General features: G+C 37.9%; 1 protein-coding gene across 3 annotated transcripts in view; it reads left to right on the top strand.

Annotated features, from left to right (window-relative positions):
* The window catches only part of pam (peptidylglycine alpha-amidating monooxygenase), a 67,401-nt gene extending 49,143 nt beyond the window's left edge, over positions 1 to 18,258 (top strand). For all 3 annotated transcript variants that reach the window (XM_058411331.1, XM_058411329.1, XM_058411330.1), the window contains 11 exons: positions 2,214 to 2,343; positions 5,676 to 5,792; positions 5,883 to 5,955; positions 7,222 to 7,432; positions 7,832 to 8,035; positions 10,792 to 10,910; positions 12,988 to 13,087; positions 13,747 to 13,800; positions 14,459 to 14,749; positions 15,513 to 15,575; positions 17,415 to 18,258. In XM_058411331.1, the coding sequence (XP_058267314.1) occupies positions 2,214 to 2,343; positions 5,676 to 5,792; positions 5,883 to 5,955; positions 7,222 to 7,432; positions 7,832 to 8,035; positions 10,792 to 10,910; positions 12,988 to 13,087; positions 13,747 to 13,800; positions 14,459 to 14,749; positions 15,513 to 15,575; positions 17,415 to 17,593 (1,541 nt within the window). In that variant the 3' untranslated portion in view covers positions 17,594 to 18,258. The remainder of the gene's footprint in view (positions 1 to 2,213; positions 2,344 to 5,675; positions 5,793 to 5,882; positions 5,956 to 7,221; positions 7,433 to 7,831; positions 8,036 to 10,791; positions 10,911 to 12,987; positions 13,088 to 13,746; positions 13,801 to 14,458; positions 14,750 to 15,512; positions 15,576 to 17,414) is intronic.
* Positions 18,259 to 20,622: the final 2,364 nt, after the last annotated feature.

Raw genomic sequence — 20,622 nt, 5'->3', positions numbered from 1 at the left:
GCAGACCCATTTTGCATCAATATTTGGCATTTAGTAGCAATTGCATCTGCATCAATTTTCCGTTGGTACAATCCATGATTCTTTTAAGTCCCGACTCTAGATGTCAAATTCCCTGCAAAGTCACTGTGTGCCTATTGGATCGCTGTCAAGGTGTTATTGATCAGCCCACAGGATCTAATTACTAATCCAGAAAGGAGGGGGGTGGGGGGTGGGGTGGGGTGGGTGAAGGAATGAAATTTCATGCAGTTGCTTGTAATCATTTGGAGGAGAAGCTGCAATGTTTATTCTAACTCCAGTCTCTGTAATTGCGGTTCCTATCTACGACAAAAAATTCATGAAGGCAGCTTGCTTTTGTTTTTGTGCCCTTGACTTAAGCACAGAGCTGAGAGAAGTGAAGCTGGCAGGGATACATACAAATCAGTGAGAGATTGTGTATAGCATGTTGGATATAGATCCTGAAGACAAGATTACACACACGTTTTTGTCACTGCAAGTAGATTTCCAACAGGACCTCAGATTTGTTGCACTCATCTCATGACCATGCATCATCTGAGCTTACATCTAAAAAATATAAATAATATCAGATCTATATTTTTTGTCACCTCCATCCATAAGACCCCTGTCTCTCTTCTTCTGATAAATTTCTGACTCTGTAGTACATTCAAAACCATCTTTACAACAGACTGAGCACTGTAAATCAAATTTATTGGTAAGCAAAAAAAGGTCTCATCAGACACATCGGAACATCTTCATTTCTGTGCGTGTATGAGTGTGGGGGCGAGAACGTGTTTATTAATCATGAAGCTGGTTTGGAAAAGGCATTGTTATTGTTTTTGGCTCACAGTGATTTCACACTCCATTACTATTTCATGCCATTCATAGCAATATAAAGCCATTGGGTAGCCAGAAGAAGTGCAGTACAGGGAAATAGCCTGTGATGGAATATCTTAAATAGTCTGACATTTTGAAAATTTCTTGTGCAATTTATCATTTATCGCAATTTATGGTGTCATTTCTTATGTCAACAACATTTTCAGGGCAAAACAACCTAAATGAAATTTGTATGATATTTGGTGCCTGCTAAAACTTATTTATAGTGCTCAGAAATTTCCTAATTCCTATGCCACCTTTCTCCATCTGTTCATCAGTGCACAGCAGTCTTATATGGCCGTGTCATCTAGTTATTATTTCTTTCCTCCATCTCACGGCCCATCAGCTGCTCCAGACTCATATTCCTCACTCAACGTGGGCAATATGACAACAGAAATTCCTATAATGGTATTTAAAGACATTTATATTTTCATTCATGCATAATAGAAATGTCTTTAAGTACCATTATATAAATTTCTACAATATATATATCATGATATGAAGTTTTTTTGAACTCATTATCATACAAGTATTCGATTTGATGATACTTTAATTCAATATCTGAAAATATTTTAAAACATAAATACAAATATCATTGTTTAATTTGTCAGTAGATATTTTAACATTTTTACAAATTAAAAATTCAAGATTTTACTATTAATATAATACAAATAGGACTATCACATTTGAACTATTTACTCAGCTGCTGTTTTTGTTTCTGTTGTTAAAGGTCATAAGTTTGTAACCCTTACCTTTTAATTTGACAGTAAGTACTGAATAATTCATATTACTTATTTACTAACAAGCTTTAAGATAGGTAACTGAATGAGAGGTTAACTTTGTTGTTGTATGTCATAAGCACTAAGCTCTAAACACTCAGCAGTGAAGCAAAGCAGAAAAATCTGAAATTAGTAACTAATCCCTCAACAGATCTGTGTGCAAGTGGCGAAGCCTCGTAAAGGTGTTTACACCTTCATGTGACTCTGATGCCACATGCTTCTCCATTGCTCTCTCAGGCATGTGCTGGGCTTGATGACTGCCTGCCATCCAGCAAACACTTCCCCAGTGAAAACCATACGCAAGTCGCTTCGATTTTCATACACACTGGATCAGACCCAAGTTAGCAGATTGCCGGATTGCATTACAGCGTTAAATGAAGCTTGAGACACAAACAGCACAGCTCGGTGTTCAGATCAGGCAGTCAGCAGGTTTCTCCTCTGTTACGTTACACCATTGTGATTACGCCACCATATGCCATCGTCTAATTTGTTCAGTCAAGACGGGTTATATTTAAAGTTTGTTCGTGTGTGTTTGTGTGTGTGTGTGTGTTTGTGCATGTTTAGGGGCCCATCTGGAGGAGGTGACTGGCTGGCCAGAGGTGCCCCTGCAGCTGGGTCAGGTATCCGGTCTGGCCCTGGACTCTGATGAGAACCTGGTTATCTTCCACAGAGGAGATCACAGATGGGGCGTCAAGTAAGTACTGAAACCTACACATGGACTTGCAATCACACTGTCCAGCAGGGCTTGAAATGAAAACCCGCCCACCTGCCAGAAATGTGACACTGCAGGGTAACTGTTAATGCACCAGGCATTTTAGCAGGAAACCTTGCAGTGCTTTTCAACCTAAAAACTGTGTGTTATATAGTGTATATATGGCATGCAGTATGTCTGTTCTGCCACGTTCTGCCATCTGACATCCCTTTCTCCATTCATTCTTGATAGCAGCAGACATCTACCCATGGTTGTTCTACATATCCTATAATCCTGTATTTCAACCGGGGCAACAGCCAGTCTATTAAAATTGTGGCAGACATGAAAACTGGGCAGTTTTTAGATGAATAAATAAACCATTTCCTATTTTACTGAACAGTAATGAATTCTAGCTAATTGAAAAAAACATTTACTCACAATTATGTAAGCAATAACACAATCTAGATAGACAGATAGAAAGATAGATATATAGATAGATATATAGATAGATAGATAGATATATAGATAGATATATAGATATATAGATAGATAGATAGATAGATAGATAGATAGATAGATAGATAGATAGATAGATAGATACTTTATTCATCCCAGTGAGGGTGTGAAGTTACAGGAAAATCATCAATAACAGCGTAGTTTATTATTTTCTTATAGCAGCACACCCCAATTTTACTGCAGCTGTTTTTAACTGTTTTTTTTTTATTTATAATTTATTAAAGAGCGGCATCAAATTTTTATCCCTTTATCCGTTACTGTGATCACTTGTTCTTTACAAGTCACATGTTATATTAATATCAGTGTCTTTTTTCCTCTCTCTCTTGAAGTTAATGTCTAGATTTACCTCTGACTATTACAAAGTGCTGACACAGGAGACTGTTCAAAATGTTAAAAAATAAATGGCTCATTTTTGAAAATTTCATCAATTTCAGAAGAATTGCAGTCAGTAGTTTTTACTATTGTAGTGAAGGTTTTAAAATGAGTACATTAGTATAAACATTTACAGGAAAAGGCTTTCATAGATCGAGCCACAGACTGTTTGATTGTCTAGATGAAGGCCATTTATGTCTCTATACTAAGATTGCCTGCTTTATGTTACATATCATAAATCTTCAGATATTTACACTCTCTAGACATCCAGCTTGAGAATAAGTACATGGCCATCCTTAAATTTCAGTTCACAGAGGGATTTGGAGCATTTAGCCATGGGTTTTCAAATCAGTGAAAAAAAAAGCTCCATTCAGCGGTGTTCAGGGTTATGATGAAGACATTACTGCCTGCTGTGTGCTGTGTCTCTCAGAGTCTGTTCACTCAAATGCCATTTACTAAGTGTGAGGGAGAAACAGAGGTCCTGTTTTGTTCCTGAAGTCATTAAAGTTGCTCAAGGACTGCCTCCCTGACTAAGGTGTCATTAGACCAACACCAGCTCTGGTCACATCTGACCGGCTAATCCACAAAGCTCTGCTGGGATCCCTCGGCATTAGCGTAAACAGAGCTGCGTGTTGAGCGAGTGATGAATGGAGACTGATACCCACTCATAATCTTCTCATTATTTAGCTGGGCGTGTTTGCATTGAGTGCTTCTTCATGTCTTCCCCGTGCATGAGAGGGCTGGAAATAAGAAGGTTTGTGGTTTATGTGATACGATCAGTATCGTAATGGTACTTAATGGTATCAGATGATACTTAAACATAGCAAAGCAAGTCCTTTTGTAATCATAGCATGCACTGAAGACTATCACTGCTGGTGTATGTTTAAGCCATCGCTGCCATTGCTTATTAGCAAATAAATGTGTTGTTACTTGACAGTGATACCATCCCTGATGTGTTAAGACACTTCATATAAAAGCAATTGGCTGACTGGAAATCAGAATTTGACAGCAACTTAAACTTAGGCTTTATTCATTGGAGATTTTTTTATAAGTACTGTAAGAATTATTGGCACCTTGTTATAGGCCTAAATAAAATATTTGAAATAGTTAATATAGATCTCTATCTATCTATCTATCTATCTATCTATCTATCTATCTATCTATCTATCTATCTATCTATCTATCTATCTGTCTGTCTGTCTGTCTGTCTGTCTGTCTGTCTGTCTGTCTATCTATCTATCTATCTATCTATCTATCTATCTATCTATCTACACACATACATATAAATACTGACTAATATCAAAGTTCTTTAGACATTGTTTTAATTTAAAACAATTTAACATTTGGAAAACATCAGAGCTTAACCTTATTATGTAACTGGTTAGAATTTTGAAACAACAATTTTGAAACAAGGTTATCCCTTCCATTTCCCAATCCTACACACTCATTCAGGGCACACTTGTCCTAGAATAACCAGGGAAGAATGCTGACCACAGCTAGCATGGAGAGACCATTAATTACCCCTCTTATCCGCCCCAGATCATTTCCACAGAGCCCCAGCATTAAAGCAGTACTGTGTAGCCTGTGGATAAGGGGTAAGGAGCCATTTTGGAGGCATGCAGAATTGTAGCACAGTCTGAGCTGTCTTGGCCTCTGTGCTCCTGGGCCGATCCTTCTGGCTTCCCACTAACCAGCTGAGAGAGATGGAGAGGTTGTGGGGGTGGAAATGATTGGAAAAAGGAAGGAGAGTGAAAGATGGAGAGAAATGCAGAGAGTAGAATTAATGAGCTAGGTCTCGAGGTGGGGAAGGGCAGCCCTGTTAAATCCATTCATCCTCTGCCCTGGGCTGCTCCACATCTTGTTTCAGACCTGGGCTTAAATTTATCTTCAGGGAAGTGCATGCATGGAGGATTCCCAGAAGAAATACAGAATGGAGAATGCTTTTGTAGTCTATGCTAGACAATTAGATGAAGGAGTGATGGCACGTCTGTTCCTGGCCGAGTTGCTCGGCAGGAATATTTGTTATGCATAACAGGTTACATTAGAAAGTCCACAGGGAAGTTACAGCCAAAGATTGTGATGGATCAAACACGTACTCTGAATACATGAAGATCGCTATTACTGTTCCTGTAGGCTCTCTTTACTGTCAGACATTATTCCTCTTCAATTTACATCTATCTGTTAAAATTGTCCACTCTCTTTGGCCTTATAGCTGGAGTTGTTTTCTTGTGCCTTTTCTTTTTTTTGTTCTGTTCAGCAGAACAAACACACAATGATTTTTTTCCTCATAATTAACTCTCCAGAAAATATAGTATAATAAATATCTTGAGTCTTATCCTGCTTGGTTTCTGTTTTGTAAATATTTTTCTTACTCATGTCTTTATTAATATTCACACATTATGGGATGGTTTCTGTAGAAGCACTGATTAATTGCTTTTCTTTGGCAGCTCTTTTGACAATGACGCGATTTACCAGCAGAAATCACTCGGCCCCATTCAACAGTCCACCATCTTGGTGGTGGATCCAGTCAAAGGCAATGTGCTCAAGGCCTCAGGGAGAAACATGTAAGTGCCGATGTGTAGGTTATTGCTCTGTCTTTGGTTATGTTTTTGTTGTTGTTGTTGTTGCTGATGAGTTTATTTGGTTTTGAACAGGTTTTATATGCCACATGGCATCACAACTGATAAGGACAATAATTACTGGGTGACGGACGTAGCTCTTCATCAGGTAAGGCTTTTCCCTGAGATGGCTTGTCTTTGTCTCATTTTCATACTAGCTTGTTATATTGCTGATGTTAGGATTCACAGATATTCAGCTCAAAATTAATCTGCCTTGGATCTAAGGCTTTTGCTACTAATAATGATTTTAACCTATAAAATCTATATCTGTAACTATAAAAAATACTATAGGCTATAATATATAACTAATACTTATATAATAATAATAATAATAATAATAATAATAATAATAATAATAATAATAATATATTGTTAATAATAATAATTGTTAATAAAGCAGACATTAATATTTTTAGGTTTAGATGTCATTTTTTTTAACACAAACAGCAGAAACTCAACCACCTTTAAATCTTAAAATGCATTAAACATGTCTATAAAATGAAAGAAGTGTGATAAACACACTTTATTGCAGTGATGTAGAATAACTGCAAACATATAGTTTAGCTTCTTCAATTGTTTCAATTTGGCACAAACAGAAAAACTGATTCTTGATGTAATTCATGATCAAGATCAGAAATGTGCATACATGCCATTTTTTTTTACCTGATTTTAGCAAATTCCATCCCCATGTGTAAATAGTGCTTAACTGTCTAAGCAGCATGTACATCTGTGGGTCTTAATTCTGCTACGTATAATCTCATTACTAAAGCCTCGCTATGACCCTCCTGAATATAGCTCAAAGTCATAAAAGCATACATATGTGTATAATCTGGAGTTTCACGATTGTCACAGCTTTCCTCTATCTTGGTAGTAGATAGACGCTAGGTAGCATAAACCGTACGGATACCCTGGACTGGACAAAGGTATGATTCATGTCCAGGGTGGAAATACACAAAATTTTACCATGTTACTTATAACAGTGCACAGTTTAAATGAAGAATGTTTACTGTATTTATGGAATTTTTTATTTAATTTTTCATTGTTTGGGTTTGCGTAAAATTCACCATTAGTGGTGGCTGAAACAATGTACTGTATTAATATCCAGGGGTTTTACTGTACTATATTTTTGCCATATCATTCCACTCAGCTTTATCCAGTGCCCTGTAGTACGTTCTGTGATTATTCAGAATGGAGTCATATTTTTGAATGTGATTGTTCAGTAGAGATTTTTATGGCAGCTGATTTTTATCCGCCAACCAATATATCAAGTGAGCTCTGAAAAGATGACTTATTTTAGCTCTGTCTATTTCACAGTGCAGGAGTTGCAGAGTGCATTACAAAAAATGTCATCTGTTATGATTTCCTGCTGCCATAGGTGCTGAAACTGAGCAGCGATGGAAAAGAAAAACCACTGCTGGCTCTGGGAGAGGCTTTTGTTCCAGGCTCTGACAAGAACCATTTCTGCCAGCCTACTGATGTTGCCGTGGACCCAGACACTGGCAACGTCTATGTGTCTGACGGCTACTGCAATTCTAGGATTCTTACATTCTCACCAGAGGGCAAATATCTGTCCCACTGGGGAGCAGGTACACACCCTGCCACTCAAACACTGCTGTTATTGTGTACATGACTCAAGGGAGACCTTACACTCATCTTTTCAAGAAAACATAAAGGAGAGCATAAAACACAATGTGCCATTTGTGTGATACAAAATGGTGTGATATTAGATATGTGAATATATATATACCATATATATATATATATATATATAAAATACTTGTATAAACTTTTTCTTAAATTAGGAGGATTGTCTGGACCACAATGTATTTGGTTTTGTATCTGTTTATAGTATTTTGAAAGTTGATCTAGGGTAGGTTGTGTGATATTATAGCCTTACACATTATTAGTTGCAGGTTTTCAGTAGAGAATGTCATGCTTGTTATAGATAACTGCATTTTATGTTGTTCTTGTGCATGTTGCTGCAGGTTCATTGGACCGGCGGAGACGTGTGCCCTTCCAGATCCCCCACAGCCTGGCCTTCGCAGCAGATAAGCGCGAGCTGCTGGTGGCTGACCGAGAGAACGGGCGTGTGCAGTGCTTCATGGCCGACACAGGCGAGTTTGTGAAGGAGATCAAGAAAGATGAGTTTGGAGGGGAAGTATTCGCCGTCTCCTACTCACCTGCACAAGGTAATTACGATATTCATTGCATCCATTCACATCTAGGACACTGTGCTCTAGGAAGCTGGTGTGGTCTTTAGGATGAGTTCTTAATGACAGAATCAGTGCCTGGTCTGAAATGCCTATTAGAAATAAACCGGAATGCATTGATCTTTTACAGAATAGGCTTTTCCAGCAAACGTCCCTGAGTTACTACACATTTGTGTGGATAAAACGTGTAGAGCAAATGGTAGCTGATTGGTCCACATTGGGATGTGTCTTTCACATGTGCAGGATTGTAGGTTTTGTCAGTTTTTGTGGGTTTTGCCATAAAGAGAATGCAATCTGGGTCATTTCTACCTCAAAAAAATGGAAAAGCAGAATGCAAGGCAGAGACTGAGTAAATAATTTAACAGCAGCAGTGTGATTTTACTGAAAGTCACTACTGCATGTTTGAATTAATAACACCAACGGGCAGGTATTAAATTTGCATAAACCATCTTCCACTATTTGAAGACAGAACCATTGCCTAAGTTTGTCAAGATGACATTGTGTCGTCGTAAGGCAATAAAAATCTTTCTTAAAATAGATTCGTTTCTGCAGTAAAGATGGTTTTGCATTAAATACATGCCTCATGTTTGCACCTTCAGTGTTAATCGCGGCTGAATAGAGGCTCTCAATCGATATAATTTAATTCAATTCAACTTTATTTGTATAGCGCTTTTAACAATGAACATTGTCTCAGAGCAGCTTTACAGAACATAAGAAACATGCAAAAAGTCTGGAAAAAGTCTGCAAAAAGTCCTAGATAGACAAATAACACATGCTCATGACTACACTCTTTTATATTATATACTGTATATTATGCACTTTTTTTATAGTCATAATTTAACTCTTGTTAGCTGGGTAATGTTAGCATAATGCTATGGAGCTGACTCGCTTACCTAACATCACTGAAATGATAAAATGTTAGAAGTTTACTCTTTAAAACTTGGAAATATCATTCTGGGTATGTTAGTGTTTCCAGCAGTCCCAGAAACACTGTTCTCTGAGCACAGATTTATTTTATTCACTTGTTTTGTGTTCACAGAAACAACTTTATTGCCTTTGTTCATAAAATGTATTTGTGCTGATTCGACATAAAAGTAGAGCGTGAACAACACAACATTTATGTAAGACGATATGTGCACTCACATTTATACTGTACACACTACTTGTAGCCATTTTATTGTAAATTAAATAGATTATAAATTATAAATAGTAAATTTAATAGATTATACTGATTATTTAATTGTGAAGAAAGATAAGTATTAAAACTATCAATTAACATTAAAAAGCATTAATACGAATGATCCTGATATCACTAATTTTGGTGTTAGAAATGAACAGAATAATATTAGTGCATCCCTATAAAGATGAAAGGATGAAAAATGGTTGCACTTTGACCAGGCAGTTTTGTTCTGCTTACAAAAAGTGTTTTATTTAAATTTTAAAGCCACCGAATTGCAAAGCATAAATCACTGCCACTTTAAAGCCCTCGCATAACCGAGCATATTGTTCCGACCTCAAAGAGTTCAGAGAAAACAATATGAAGCTATGAATAAAACACAAGAGGCCCAGATGAAACTCAAAACCCTCCTGGAATATTATTTATTTACTTTTCTTTCCTGTGTCAACTTGAAGGAAATCATATTTAAGGTTTAAAGTGAGATTAATGTCAGTGGCTTGAGGGTGAACTGTATGCATAAAACAAGCTGGAAAATAAAACCCTGTCAAATGAAGGAAACCCAAATCAACCAGCCGAATTCTCTAAACATCAAATAAATAGATAAATATTTAAAAAAAAATCCTCTGCTCTCTATATATGGACCCTATTTCTGCTTTTAATAAATTATGCATGAACCAAAGCTTAGCCAGCGGAGGAAGGAGTTGTATGCTGTAGGTGTGGGCTGCTGCTTTGATACTGGTCCAAAGCAATCCTGACCTTTTCCGTTATAAGAATCGATTTGCTCATAAAATATTGATACCAAAAGTTTTCTCTAACTATCAGTTTTTATATGTCCATTGAAATTGAACCTTCTTGTAGAGCTCCCTCTGTCACTCCCTCTGTTTCTCATACACAAAACCATGCATATATATATATATTTACAACAGAACAACAGAATGGGACCAGGTAATTAATATAGATAATACAAAATGATATATAACAAATGAAAAGGCTTCATACTGACCGCAGAGTATTAGATTTTGTAGTCGATCTATAACCCCTAATACTAAAGGTATTTGCCAGCTGGCTAGATCAGGGTTTAGGTTTAAAATCAGGACACCTTTTGTGATCGTCAGGAGGAGCGGCTCGGTTACTCTGTAGTACAGCTTGGGTATTACATGAAAATAGAAAAGAATCCACACAAGGACACGCCTTTTCCCTCATGACCTTAATATAAAAGAATTACTAGATGATATTCCTTGACTGGTAAAATGTATTGGTACAAGTATTGTAAATATCACAGTGTGTTTTAAATAAATCGATTAAATGTCATCAAATTAAAGGGACCTTCAAGAATCTTTGAAGCAATATATTAAAATTAAATTCAAGCAGCATTGCATGTGAAGACCATGAGCGAACATGTGTGACCACTCGTCAGAGTATCAGTTCCACTCGACTGGCCCCTTGTTTTAATATGCAATCACCCAGCCTCTTTGATGTTTAATGTACAAGCTGGATCAATATTTATGTGGTGCTGCTTCTCAGACCGCGTGTCTCTCATGCTAATGTGCCGTTTCAGGTGGCTTAATCTACGCGGTGAATGGAGAATCAGCATACGGTCAGTCCGCCCCACTCCGAGGCTTTGTGCTCAATTATTCAACCAAGGAGATTCTGGATACATTTGCGCCAGACACACAGGTGCTCTGATACGTACACACACACACACAAACACACATGCACAAACACACACACACACACATACACATACACACACACACAAACACACACACACACACAGTGGTTCACAGACATGACTGCTGCTCCACCTTACATAACAGATCCTTATCATCATCCACAACATAGTGTATTTTACTTCCTCATGCAGTCAGTGCCGTGATTATGATCGACTTTAGGGCAGATGTAATGTATAAGTCTGATGTCTTTGGTTTTGAAATTTTTCTTACTGTGAAAGAGATGACATGGTGGGATTAGGGTGGTGCTTTTCGCAGTATTTTATGTTCAGGTCCAAGCAATATTTTGACTGTGAACAGGTATTACATCAGAAGAAAATAATGCTTGTCTCATTCCTCTCACTGCTGGGAAATCAATTTTAACATTTTTCAAGCACTGTTGATAAGAATGATTTCTCACTTGGAGGTTCTTTCTTTCTTTCTTTCTTTCTTTCTTTCTTTCTTTCTTTCTTTCCTTCTTTCTTTCTTTCTTTCTTTCTTTCTTTCTTTCCTTCTTTCTTTCTTTTTTTCCTTCTTTCTTTCTTTTTTTTTTTTTTAGAAATGTTTATGTGGTGAAGGCACCATACTTTACTTTACATACTTTACATACTTTAACCATAACAACACTTTCTAGTCCTGTCAGATGAATGACTAGACTCGTGGCCTAGTTAAGTTATTATTATTATTATTATTATTATTATTATTATTATTATTATCAGTAGTAAGGATTAAGTAAAGATTGATTTAACTCATGGTGATGAGGTGAACATTAGTAATATTTCAATGTTGGAAATGTAATATTTTCAGTTTAATTCTGTAAATCCATTCACTTGAAAGATTAAGTTCACATTCACCACAACTGGACGTCTGTCGTTTTTCTGAAAAGCTCATTTTTTTCACTGAAACTAAAAAAGCAGCTGGATTCCCTTCAGCTTGTGGTGCTTTCTATAGGATTAGAGGTAAAACATGCTGGGGAGAAGAAAAACACTTAAAGAAGCCCGATAGCCATAGAAGCATGGTGTTAAAAAAGAAAGAAAGAACTAAAGAAGCCTGTATTATTATGGCCACACACATGTTATAGCACAGTGAAATACTTTTCCTCACATATCCCAGCTGAGGAAGTTGGGGTCAGAGCACAGGGGCAGCTATGATATAGTGCCCCTTTAGCAGAGAGCGTTAAGGGCCTTGCTCAATTGCCCAACACAGGCAGTTTGGTGGTGTTTGGGCTTCAACCCTGATCTTCTGATCAACAACCCAGAGCCTTAGCCACTTGAGCGACCGCCCATGTGAATGTAACCTAACAGCTTGGAGGTTTGTCACGTGGTGCTTTAGATTTTTCACCTTTTATCATTTGTTTAGAGAGTGGCTTTATTCAAGAGGCCAGTGTATGACTTCTGCAGCAGTGTGATGGATGTGTGAATAAATAGGTGTGCACATTCTGTGAAATGACCATGCACAGCTTCTCCCATGAACACATATTGATAAGTCTGAAAGCTTTTGTTCTTGTTTGCTCTGTCCAAAGCGAGTCCGTTTTCCAATACGATTCAGATTGCTGTTGCAGAAAGGTTGTCACATTTTGACCAAACAAAAATTTTGAAGTGCACAGTGAAAACATTTGCAAATAGAGCAAGCACTCCAAGGGTCTATTATAGCACAACACTAATGTTATCCAATTAAGAGAGAATTAGAACAGAGAAATAGATAGATGTGGACGTCAGATACAGAAACCTAAATTCAATTCTTTTTAAGGCAAGACTAAAGCATCAGCAGAACCATACCGAGTTTGTTGGAGTGCTCACTGATCTCTGATCTTGCAGCAGATTTTAATCCACAGTGGATTTATTTATAAAGGTAATGATGTAAATGTGTAAATACTTTTTCAGCTTTTATAGAAGGTTCAGTACTAAAACCTCCGTATAATGCGTATTAAAATATGATTTGATCATGTCTTCTAAAACATGACACAAACTACTGAATACCATGAAATCAGTGGTGTGGATTCTCAGCTGATGATTACTGTCTTGTGTGTGTTTTATTTGGTTTAGAAATTCAAAATGCCTCACGACATTGTGGTGGTGAAGGACGGAAGTGTCTTTGTCGGAGACGCCGCCTTGGACTCAGTTATAAAGTTTGTTCCGTCAGAAAGTAAGTTCTGACTTTCTCTCCGTAATTAATTCTATCATAAATCATAATCATTGTCCAAATTATCTAAATGTACTTGCACTTGAAGGCATTAAAGAGCAGAGGAGTGATGATTAATCTGGGAAATTACACTTTTAATATTTCTGCTTTTCTCTAAATGTCTCTAAAATCCTAAGCACTTGACTCACGTATGAAGTCTGGCCTCATTGAGCCGCATGGCCCAGTGTTGTGTGTGATTCTGACTGATGTACACATTACACATTCTGCTTGTTGTCTACGGATTTGCATTACGCCTCACACTTGGTGCTGTACTTCACAACCCGATGTCAGGATGCCCTGCTGAGATCTGTGGTCTCACATGTCAATCATCTGTCCTTTTCCTTTTGTGTAATCATGTAGCAAGGACATTCTGCACATTCATAAGGTCCTGAATAAAGCCCTGAGAGATGACTCATAGTCAAGAGTGTGTGTGTGTGTGTGTGTGTGTGTGTGTGTGTGTTTTAAACATTATTCAAGGTGAAAAACCCATCAGACCTTCACAGATTCAGCTTTTTATAAGCTCTCTTGATAGAATGTATCTTAATGGCCAGCTATTAAATGTCAGTTACAAAGGACAGGGAAGTATAAAGAAAATGAGCCGTGTTCTTCTTTCCTCCTTTCAGAAGCAGAGCACCGTTCTGTTAAAAAGGGTGGAATCGAGGTGCAGGAGATTGAAGGTACATTTTCTGTTTTGTTTACATGTTTTTGACTAAATGTCTGCTCGTAACACAGTTTGTCATGTTTGCTTCCTTCTTGTTGTTATGGTTTCTATTTTGACTTTTGGGTCTTTCAGGTCATGGGTTCAGGAACAAACAAAATTTGTCGTGTCTGCTGACATTTTATGCCGTCAAACCATACGTGTTCAGGCACGTAGAGAAAATGCCAGGCTCTCGAGAGCTGTGGAGAAAACGTAGAGTGCACTAAATATTTACTGAGCACCGAACCCTTCCTCGTTGTGTTTATGTTAAGCAGAGAGCAGATATTTGCCCTTATTTGTGATGACACAAGCCTGCATAGGTTAACAGTTACATGTTTAAGTCAGAATTTTCTCTGTAATCAGGTAAGGAATTGTACTGCTCTGTAATTAGATTTAATTAGACAGTCATTAAGGTTGGCACCTTTTGCCAATTTCCTCTATTAATCTCAGTGTTATAACTGACATTTTCTAATAATATAATACTTGTGTGAGAAAGAAAAAGTGCTCATGTTTTAAACCTTAATTAAAAGCTGTATTAAAGGCCAATTGTTTTAACTTGAACATTGTTTAAATGACACAAGTACATATTTACCTTAATATAGAACAAATTCTCTCTTATTTCTTATGGTTTTCTTTAGAAACTGAGACATTCGTCCAGGCCAAATTGAAGCCGATCCACAAGCAGATGGTCCATGCCCCTGAAGTGACCGTACAGAAACTGCCCACGACTAAGGAGAAGGAGGCAGCGCCGGTTCCACAGGCCAACGCTCCAGAGGAGAAAGAGGAAGAAAAGGAGAATGAGAAGAAGAGTGCCACAACTCAGGGTCTGTCTCCTGCAGTCATCACCACTCTGCTCCTGCTTCTCCCCCTCGTGCTGGTCATCACCATCGGTGTGTTCATCCGCTGGAAAAAGAGCAGGATGTATGGAGGTAACTAGAGAGGATTCATAGAGAGGGATTTTAGTCATAGCTTTAAAAGGCAACAAGGAGTCCTTGAACTTGGTGTTTCATCTGTTGGTCACGCTGCTTTTTGCATTTAATTATTACTAATTCCAGCTCTATTGAATTTCTGCGCTTCACTTTAAAGTCTGTCTATTGATGTTGGTTTTGTGTCATAGTCTGCCTGATTGAGATTTTCCAGAACAAAATGATTCATTTAAGCTACATGTGACTACTTTGATCATCTCAAGCACTCAGTTACTTGATTTTGAGTAATTACAAATCTGGATATTTAAAACAGTTGGGTCCAGCCAAGGAAACCGAATGTGATGCGTTTCAGATCAGTGCATTCACTTATTCTAATTACATACAACCTCAAAATCCCTACTGAGATCAGGTCCAACTCGAGTACTGAGTGGAATCCTGGATTAAGGAATGGTGGTAAAATTTAGTAAATGTTGTTTTAACATGATTTAATGTTAAAGAAGCAATTATTTCAGTAGCTTTCTCAAAACTCGAGCACTACGTCTCTGTCACATAAGAGCCTCCGGGTGCAGTGGTCTAGTGTGTGATTTAGTCATGCAGTTAATACGCTCCCTAACCTCCACCTGAGACATGTATGACACCCATGTTAGAGGTGAAGAAGAAGATACACATATCTATAAACACACTACAGCAGCTGCTCCAGAGCCTGGGCCTGTATGCCTCATTACACCTGGTGTTAATGCAATCTCATTTTTCCTTACGTTTTAAGATGGCCATGAGGTGAAGCTGGAACCTTCAGGATCATCAGGTGGAATCTTGGGTAAACTCAGAGGTGGGTGGAGCATAGCACAAATAGTGATTAAAAGACCTGTCTCAGATCCACACGGTCTTCAGTGCACATAAATATACACTTAATCCATAAACTGCAGCCATGTGTCAGAGCTTGATCAGCCATAGTCTATATATATATATATATGATGGAAAAATGTCATAGCTTAAGACTACTGTCATAACATGAGCAAAGTTAAACTTATTGATGTCATTTCTGTGAATAGAAGCTTTCTAACACATACCCAGAACCAAAAATCTACTTCTCTTACATTTTGTATGTATGAGGCGTGTATAAGAGTCCCTTGAAGAACATTGCGGTTGTGGAGACATGTCATGAGAAAAAGCATTTATGCTCATTTCAGTTTAGCTAAGACGCTCTGTGCCAGTGAGTCTGCAGCAATGCGGTGACATTAAAGACTCGGTTCTCTGTGACTAAGCACTAGGCATTAATTGGAAAGGGCCCGGCCCTTAAAAATGTACTGCAGATGGCACGGATCTGAAGCGGAAAAGCCCTGAAGGCACTTTTAAGATGGCACTGAAAGATCCAGTAAATGTACTTCATAACACTTTGTAGGCTGTCACTTTTTTTTTTAAAAATGGTAGGGATTCTTCCATAAATGACTTTTATATCACAACGTTGAAACGAACAGATGGGTCACTGGATTCAGTTTAAATAAAGTGGAGGAAAAAAGTAAGCAGAGTGTTATAATGAGACGTCACCGAGTGAGCACAGGGTTACTCCTCCCTGCATGACCTCTTCGTGCGGTGCATAAAGACTTTCTTGACACAAAGATATTCTAAACTGTGTATATGCATGTAAGAGTGTGGGAAGTACACGATGAAGCTAAATCAACATGCATCGTTTAACTGGTCTGTAAACAACTTCACACGGCATTGCCTCGGGAAACTGCACACAGTCAGGGGTTTAAATAAAGACTGGGTATGACTGGATTAGTAACACATCTCTTAGCAATAAGCTAGCTGTAACATGACCATCAGTGCTGTAGCAGTGCAGCCATGACTAGAAAGACTTACTGAATATTAGAAATGTTCATAGAGCGCTATATCAGAATTGTCAAGAACTTAGACTGTAACATGTTTCTGAGAGACAACACTGCACTTAACCTCGTTATTAGCTGAGATGATCAGTTTTAACTGTTGGGCTCATGTTCATTGTGGGTGAATTCGGTTGCTTGTTCTCAATTGTTTATTAAATGACCTTTATGTAAGGAGCTTATTGGCTTCTGTCTGGAACATGTTAGAGGCTGGAGGCAGGAATCACGGAGTCAGTAGAGAGTGTTTAACCCGAACATCATTACCTTTCTTTACACTAGATTCAATTTAACATTTATTACAGTCACCTCCAGAACTGTGGCAGCTACAGAAACATTTAGATAAAATAATATTTTTGAGGCTTTAGGTGCCTTGGTTATGTTCTTGGTATACGCCTACTGTAACTGAACTTTAGCTCCATGTTTAACGATAACAATAATTATGGAGCTGTCCATATTTCAATGGTTCTCAGTGTGTGTGTCTTTTCTTAACTTGGTTGAGATTAGTTATAAGGATCTTTATCAGCAGCTGATGAGATGTTGGCAGATTTTATGAATTATTTTTCAGATATGAATGTTTACTTCCACAGTAAACCTCTGAGAGCTCCATGCTTCATTCTCAAAAATTAGGCTTTCATTTTCTGCCATTAGCTAGCAGTTCTCATGTCTCATTTCTTACCACTGCTTTAAGTGAAATAGTAGGTAACTTCTGCTATTTCTGAAACTTTCAGCTGCTTTTATCTAGATGTTTTTTATAGAGCTCTAAAGTTCTGTCTCTGTTTCCTCAGGCAAAGCTGCAGGGACGTTAAACTTAGGCAATTTCTTTGCAACCCACAAAGGCTACACACGGCAGGGCTTTGACCGTCTCAGCACAGAGGGCAGTGACCTAGAGAAGGATGACGAGGATGCCACCGACTCGGAGAACGAGGAATACTCTGCCCCTCCTCCCCCCGTTTCCTCATCCTAATGATTCGGCCCAGACTCCGCCCTCTCCGTCCGTGCTCGAACCCTAACGATGTACCGCAATCATACACGTAACTATACGCATTGGCTGCCAATATATTTTAATTTATTTGTGCAGAAACCTTTTTTTCATTAGGATATACGACTGCCACTTTAATTTATGATTTTATGGGAGCAGGAGCGTAGAGGAGCAAACACTGGTAGATTTAGGGATTTAGCTCTATGCTTATTTTTAATGGAAGAGGAGAAAGCGGTAGATTTGTTTTCATTCTAAATTGGCAGGTATATGCTGATAATTTATCTTGATAAAACTTGATAGTTTTTTAAGTTTTCAGGTAACTGGTCCAGATGTTTGTTTTATCTCTTATTTGTACATTTGTGCCTTTTTGATTATGTATTTCGCCTTCTGCAGCACCTATATTACTACAGATGTGCCACTTTCTTCAAAGCGCTGCTATCGTCACCTGTATTTTGATTTATCTTGTGCCGCATTAAATGAAAAGAAAAAAAAGAGGATTATTAAGATGTATCTAAAGCTGTATTTACGACATTTTCCAAGCAGGATGTGAGATGTGTCTGATATTTGTTGTGACATACTGAGGTTTTATTGCAAGAATACTATTTTCAGTAACAATGTTATTTGTGTAATAAAGTGTCTGCAAAGCATCACTCTTTTCTGTTGATCTTTCTTTTTATATTTTCTAATTTGTGAAAAGAGAATTATTACAGCACCAAAATTCAGTAGAGTTACACAAAAATACAGAGGAATTGCCTTACAAAATGATTCAAACATCTCCAAATAAACTAAACACACACCTGTCCTCTCTCCCACAAACACCTCCCACCTGGCTCTGTGTAATTTGTTCAATTAAAAAGATTCTGGATTGGTTTACAAGGTAAATTAGTGATGAGTTTGTTAATGAAACACATGTGGATGTAAATGACCTTTAAATGTTGTTCAGGAAACTCACTCTCACTCACTCACTCACTCTCATTCACTCACTCATTCACTCATTCATTCATTCACTCACTCTCACTCACTCACTCACTCACTCTCATTCACTCACTCACTCACTCACTCACTCACTCACTCTCATTCACTCACTCTCATTCACTCACTCTCATTCACTCACTCATTCACTCATTCATTCATTCACTCACTCATTTACTCTCATTCACTCTCATTTACTCACTCAGTCACTCATTCACTCTCATTTACTCACTCACTCAGTCACTCATTCACTCTCACTCTCTCACACACTCACTCAATCATTCACTCAGTCAGTCACTCACACACAAAGACAACGAAGTATGAAGATGTATCTGATGCACCCTGATCAGTTAATGGGTGAATTAAATAAGAGAAATTCCATGTTTTATTTATATAACCTGACAGCTGAATGTTTTTTACACAATACACACAGTACATATTACAAAATATAAACAATAATGTGTTACAATGAAATCTCTAGTTAAGCTCCAGCATGTAACTGTGATCTGTGTGACGATAAAATAATTCAAAGATCTTTATGCCAGGTCTTTAAAAAAAAAGAGAAACAAAAACAGAAATCTCCATTCACTAAATGTCTCAGACTTATAAATGTTAAAACATTGGCCTAGAAACATCTACCAACAGACACACACACACACACACTGATCATGACTACCGTGTACTAGCTAAAAAAATAATGACCCACTAAATATTAAACCCATGTGAAGCTTTTTTAAAACCCTCTATTATAATCAATTGCAAATAACAGTTTAATGTGGCTTCCTCTGTTAAACACTGACCTAGAGACACTGACATTTCTCCCTTTTGATATTTATACTTAATGTGGAAAATGTTCTCTTTTTTAATTACTGTTTTGTCCTTTGGGTAGTGAAGAGTGTTTATGACAAGGTGTGGGAGAGATCTGGTGTCAAATCCCTGCTTTGCTTCATTAAATCACATTAAAGCCTTTTCCTGGTTTTTCTCTAAATGAACAAAAAGACTCTGATCTAAGGCTTGACTTCAGCGACACAGTGCCATCTAGTGGCGAGATTTAGGAACAACATGTCAACGTTTCTCCAAAACGGTAAAATGTTTTAAAATTTTATTTTATATACCGCTTTAATGTATACACTGTGAAGTGTTATTAAGTGACATTGTCTTATAATCTCTGATTGTCTTATCAGCTCGTGTTATTGTTCTAACTGGTGGACGCGTAAAAGAGTGAAAAGCCAATCACATCACGACCTGCAAGATTCTGAAGTCTGTGCCAGAAAAGTGTACAACAAACATCAGGCACTATAAGAGGAGCAGGCGTGAAGTCAGACTAAGGAATAAAATTATAAATATATATTATATAAAATAAGTATGCATATTAAACTGAATGAATTTGCATGTATGTATGCAACACATTGCAGGGAAAAGCGACTATGCTTCTGTTTTAATAGTGTTAATATTTACAGTTTCAGTGCGTGTCCTTGAAACTGTAAACAAAATACACTATATTGCCAAAAGTATTGGGACATCCCTCCAGATCACTGAGTTCAGGTGTTGTTTTTCAGGGGTTGGACTCGGCCCCTTAGTTCCAGTGAAAGGAACTCTTAATGCTTCAGCTTCATACCAAGACATTCTGGACAATTTCATGCTCTTTGTGGGAACAGTTTGGGGATGACCCCTTCCTGTTCCAACATGACTGCACACCAGTGACCAAAGCAAGGTCCATAAAGACATGGATGAGTGAGTTTGGTGTGGAGGAACTGGACTGGCCTGCACAGAGTCCTGACCTCAACCCCATAGAACACCTTTGGGATGAATTAGAGTGGAGACTGTGAGCCAGGCCAAAAGTTTTGGGACGTCTGCCTTTACATGCACATGAATGTAATATGGAGTTGCCCCGCCCTTTGCAGCTATAACAGCTTCAACTCTTCTGGGAAGGCTTTCCACAAGGTTTAGGAGTGTGTTTATGGGAATTTTTGACCGTTCTTCTAGAAGCGCATTTGTGAGGTCAGGCACTGATGTTGGACGAGAAGGTCTGTCTCACAGTC

The sequence above is a fragment of the Hemibagrus wyckioides genome, linkage group LG16 (genome assembly GCF_019097595.1).
Source record: "Hemibagrus wyckioides isolate EC202008001 linkage group LG16, SWU_Hwy_1.0, whole genome shotgun sequence".
Lineage (NCBI taxonomy): Eukaryota > Metazoa > Chordata > Actinopteri > Siluriformes > Bagridae > Hemibagrus > Hemibagrus wyckioides.
Note: the sequence above shows the minus strand (reverse complement) of the source record. Positions and strands in the feature narration are given on the sequence as shown.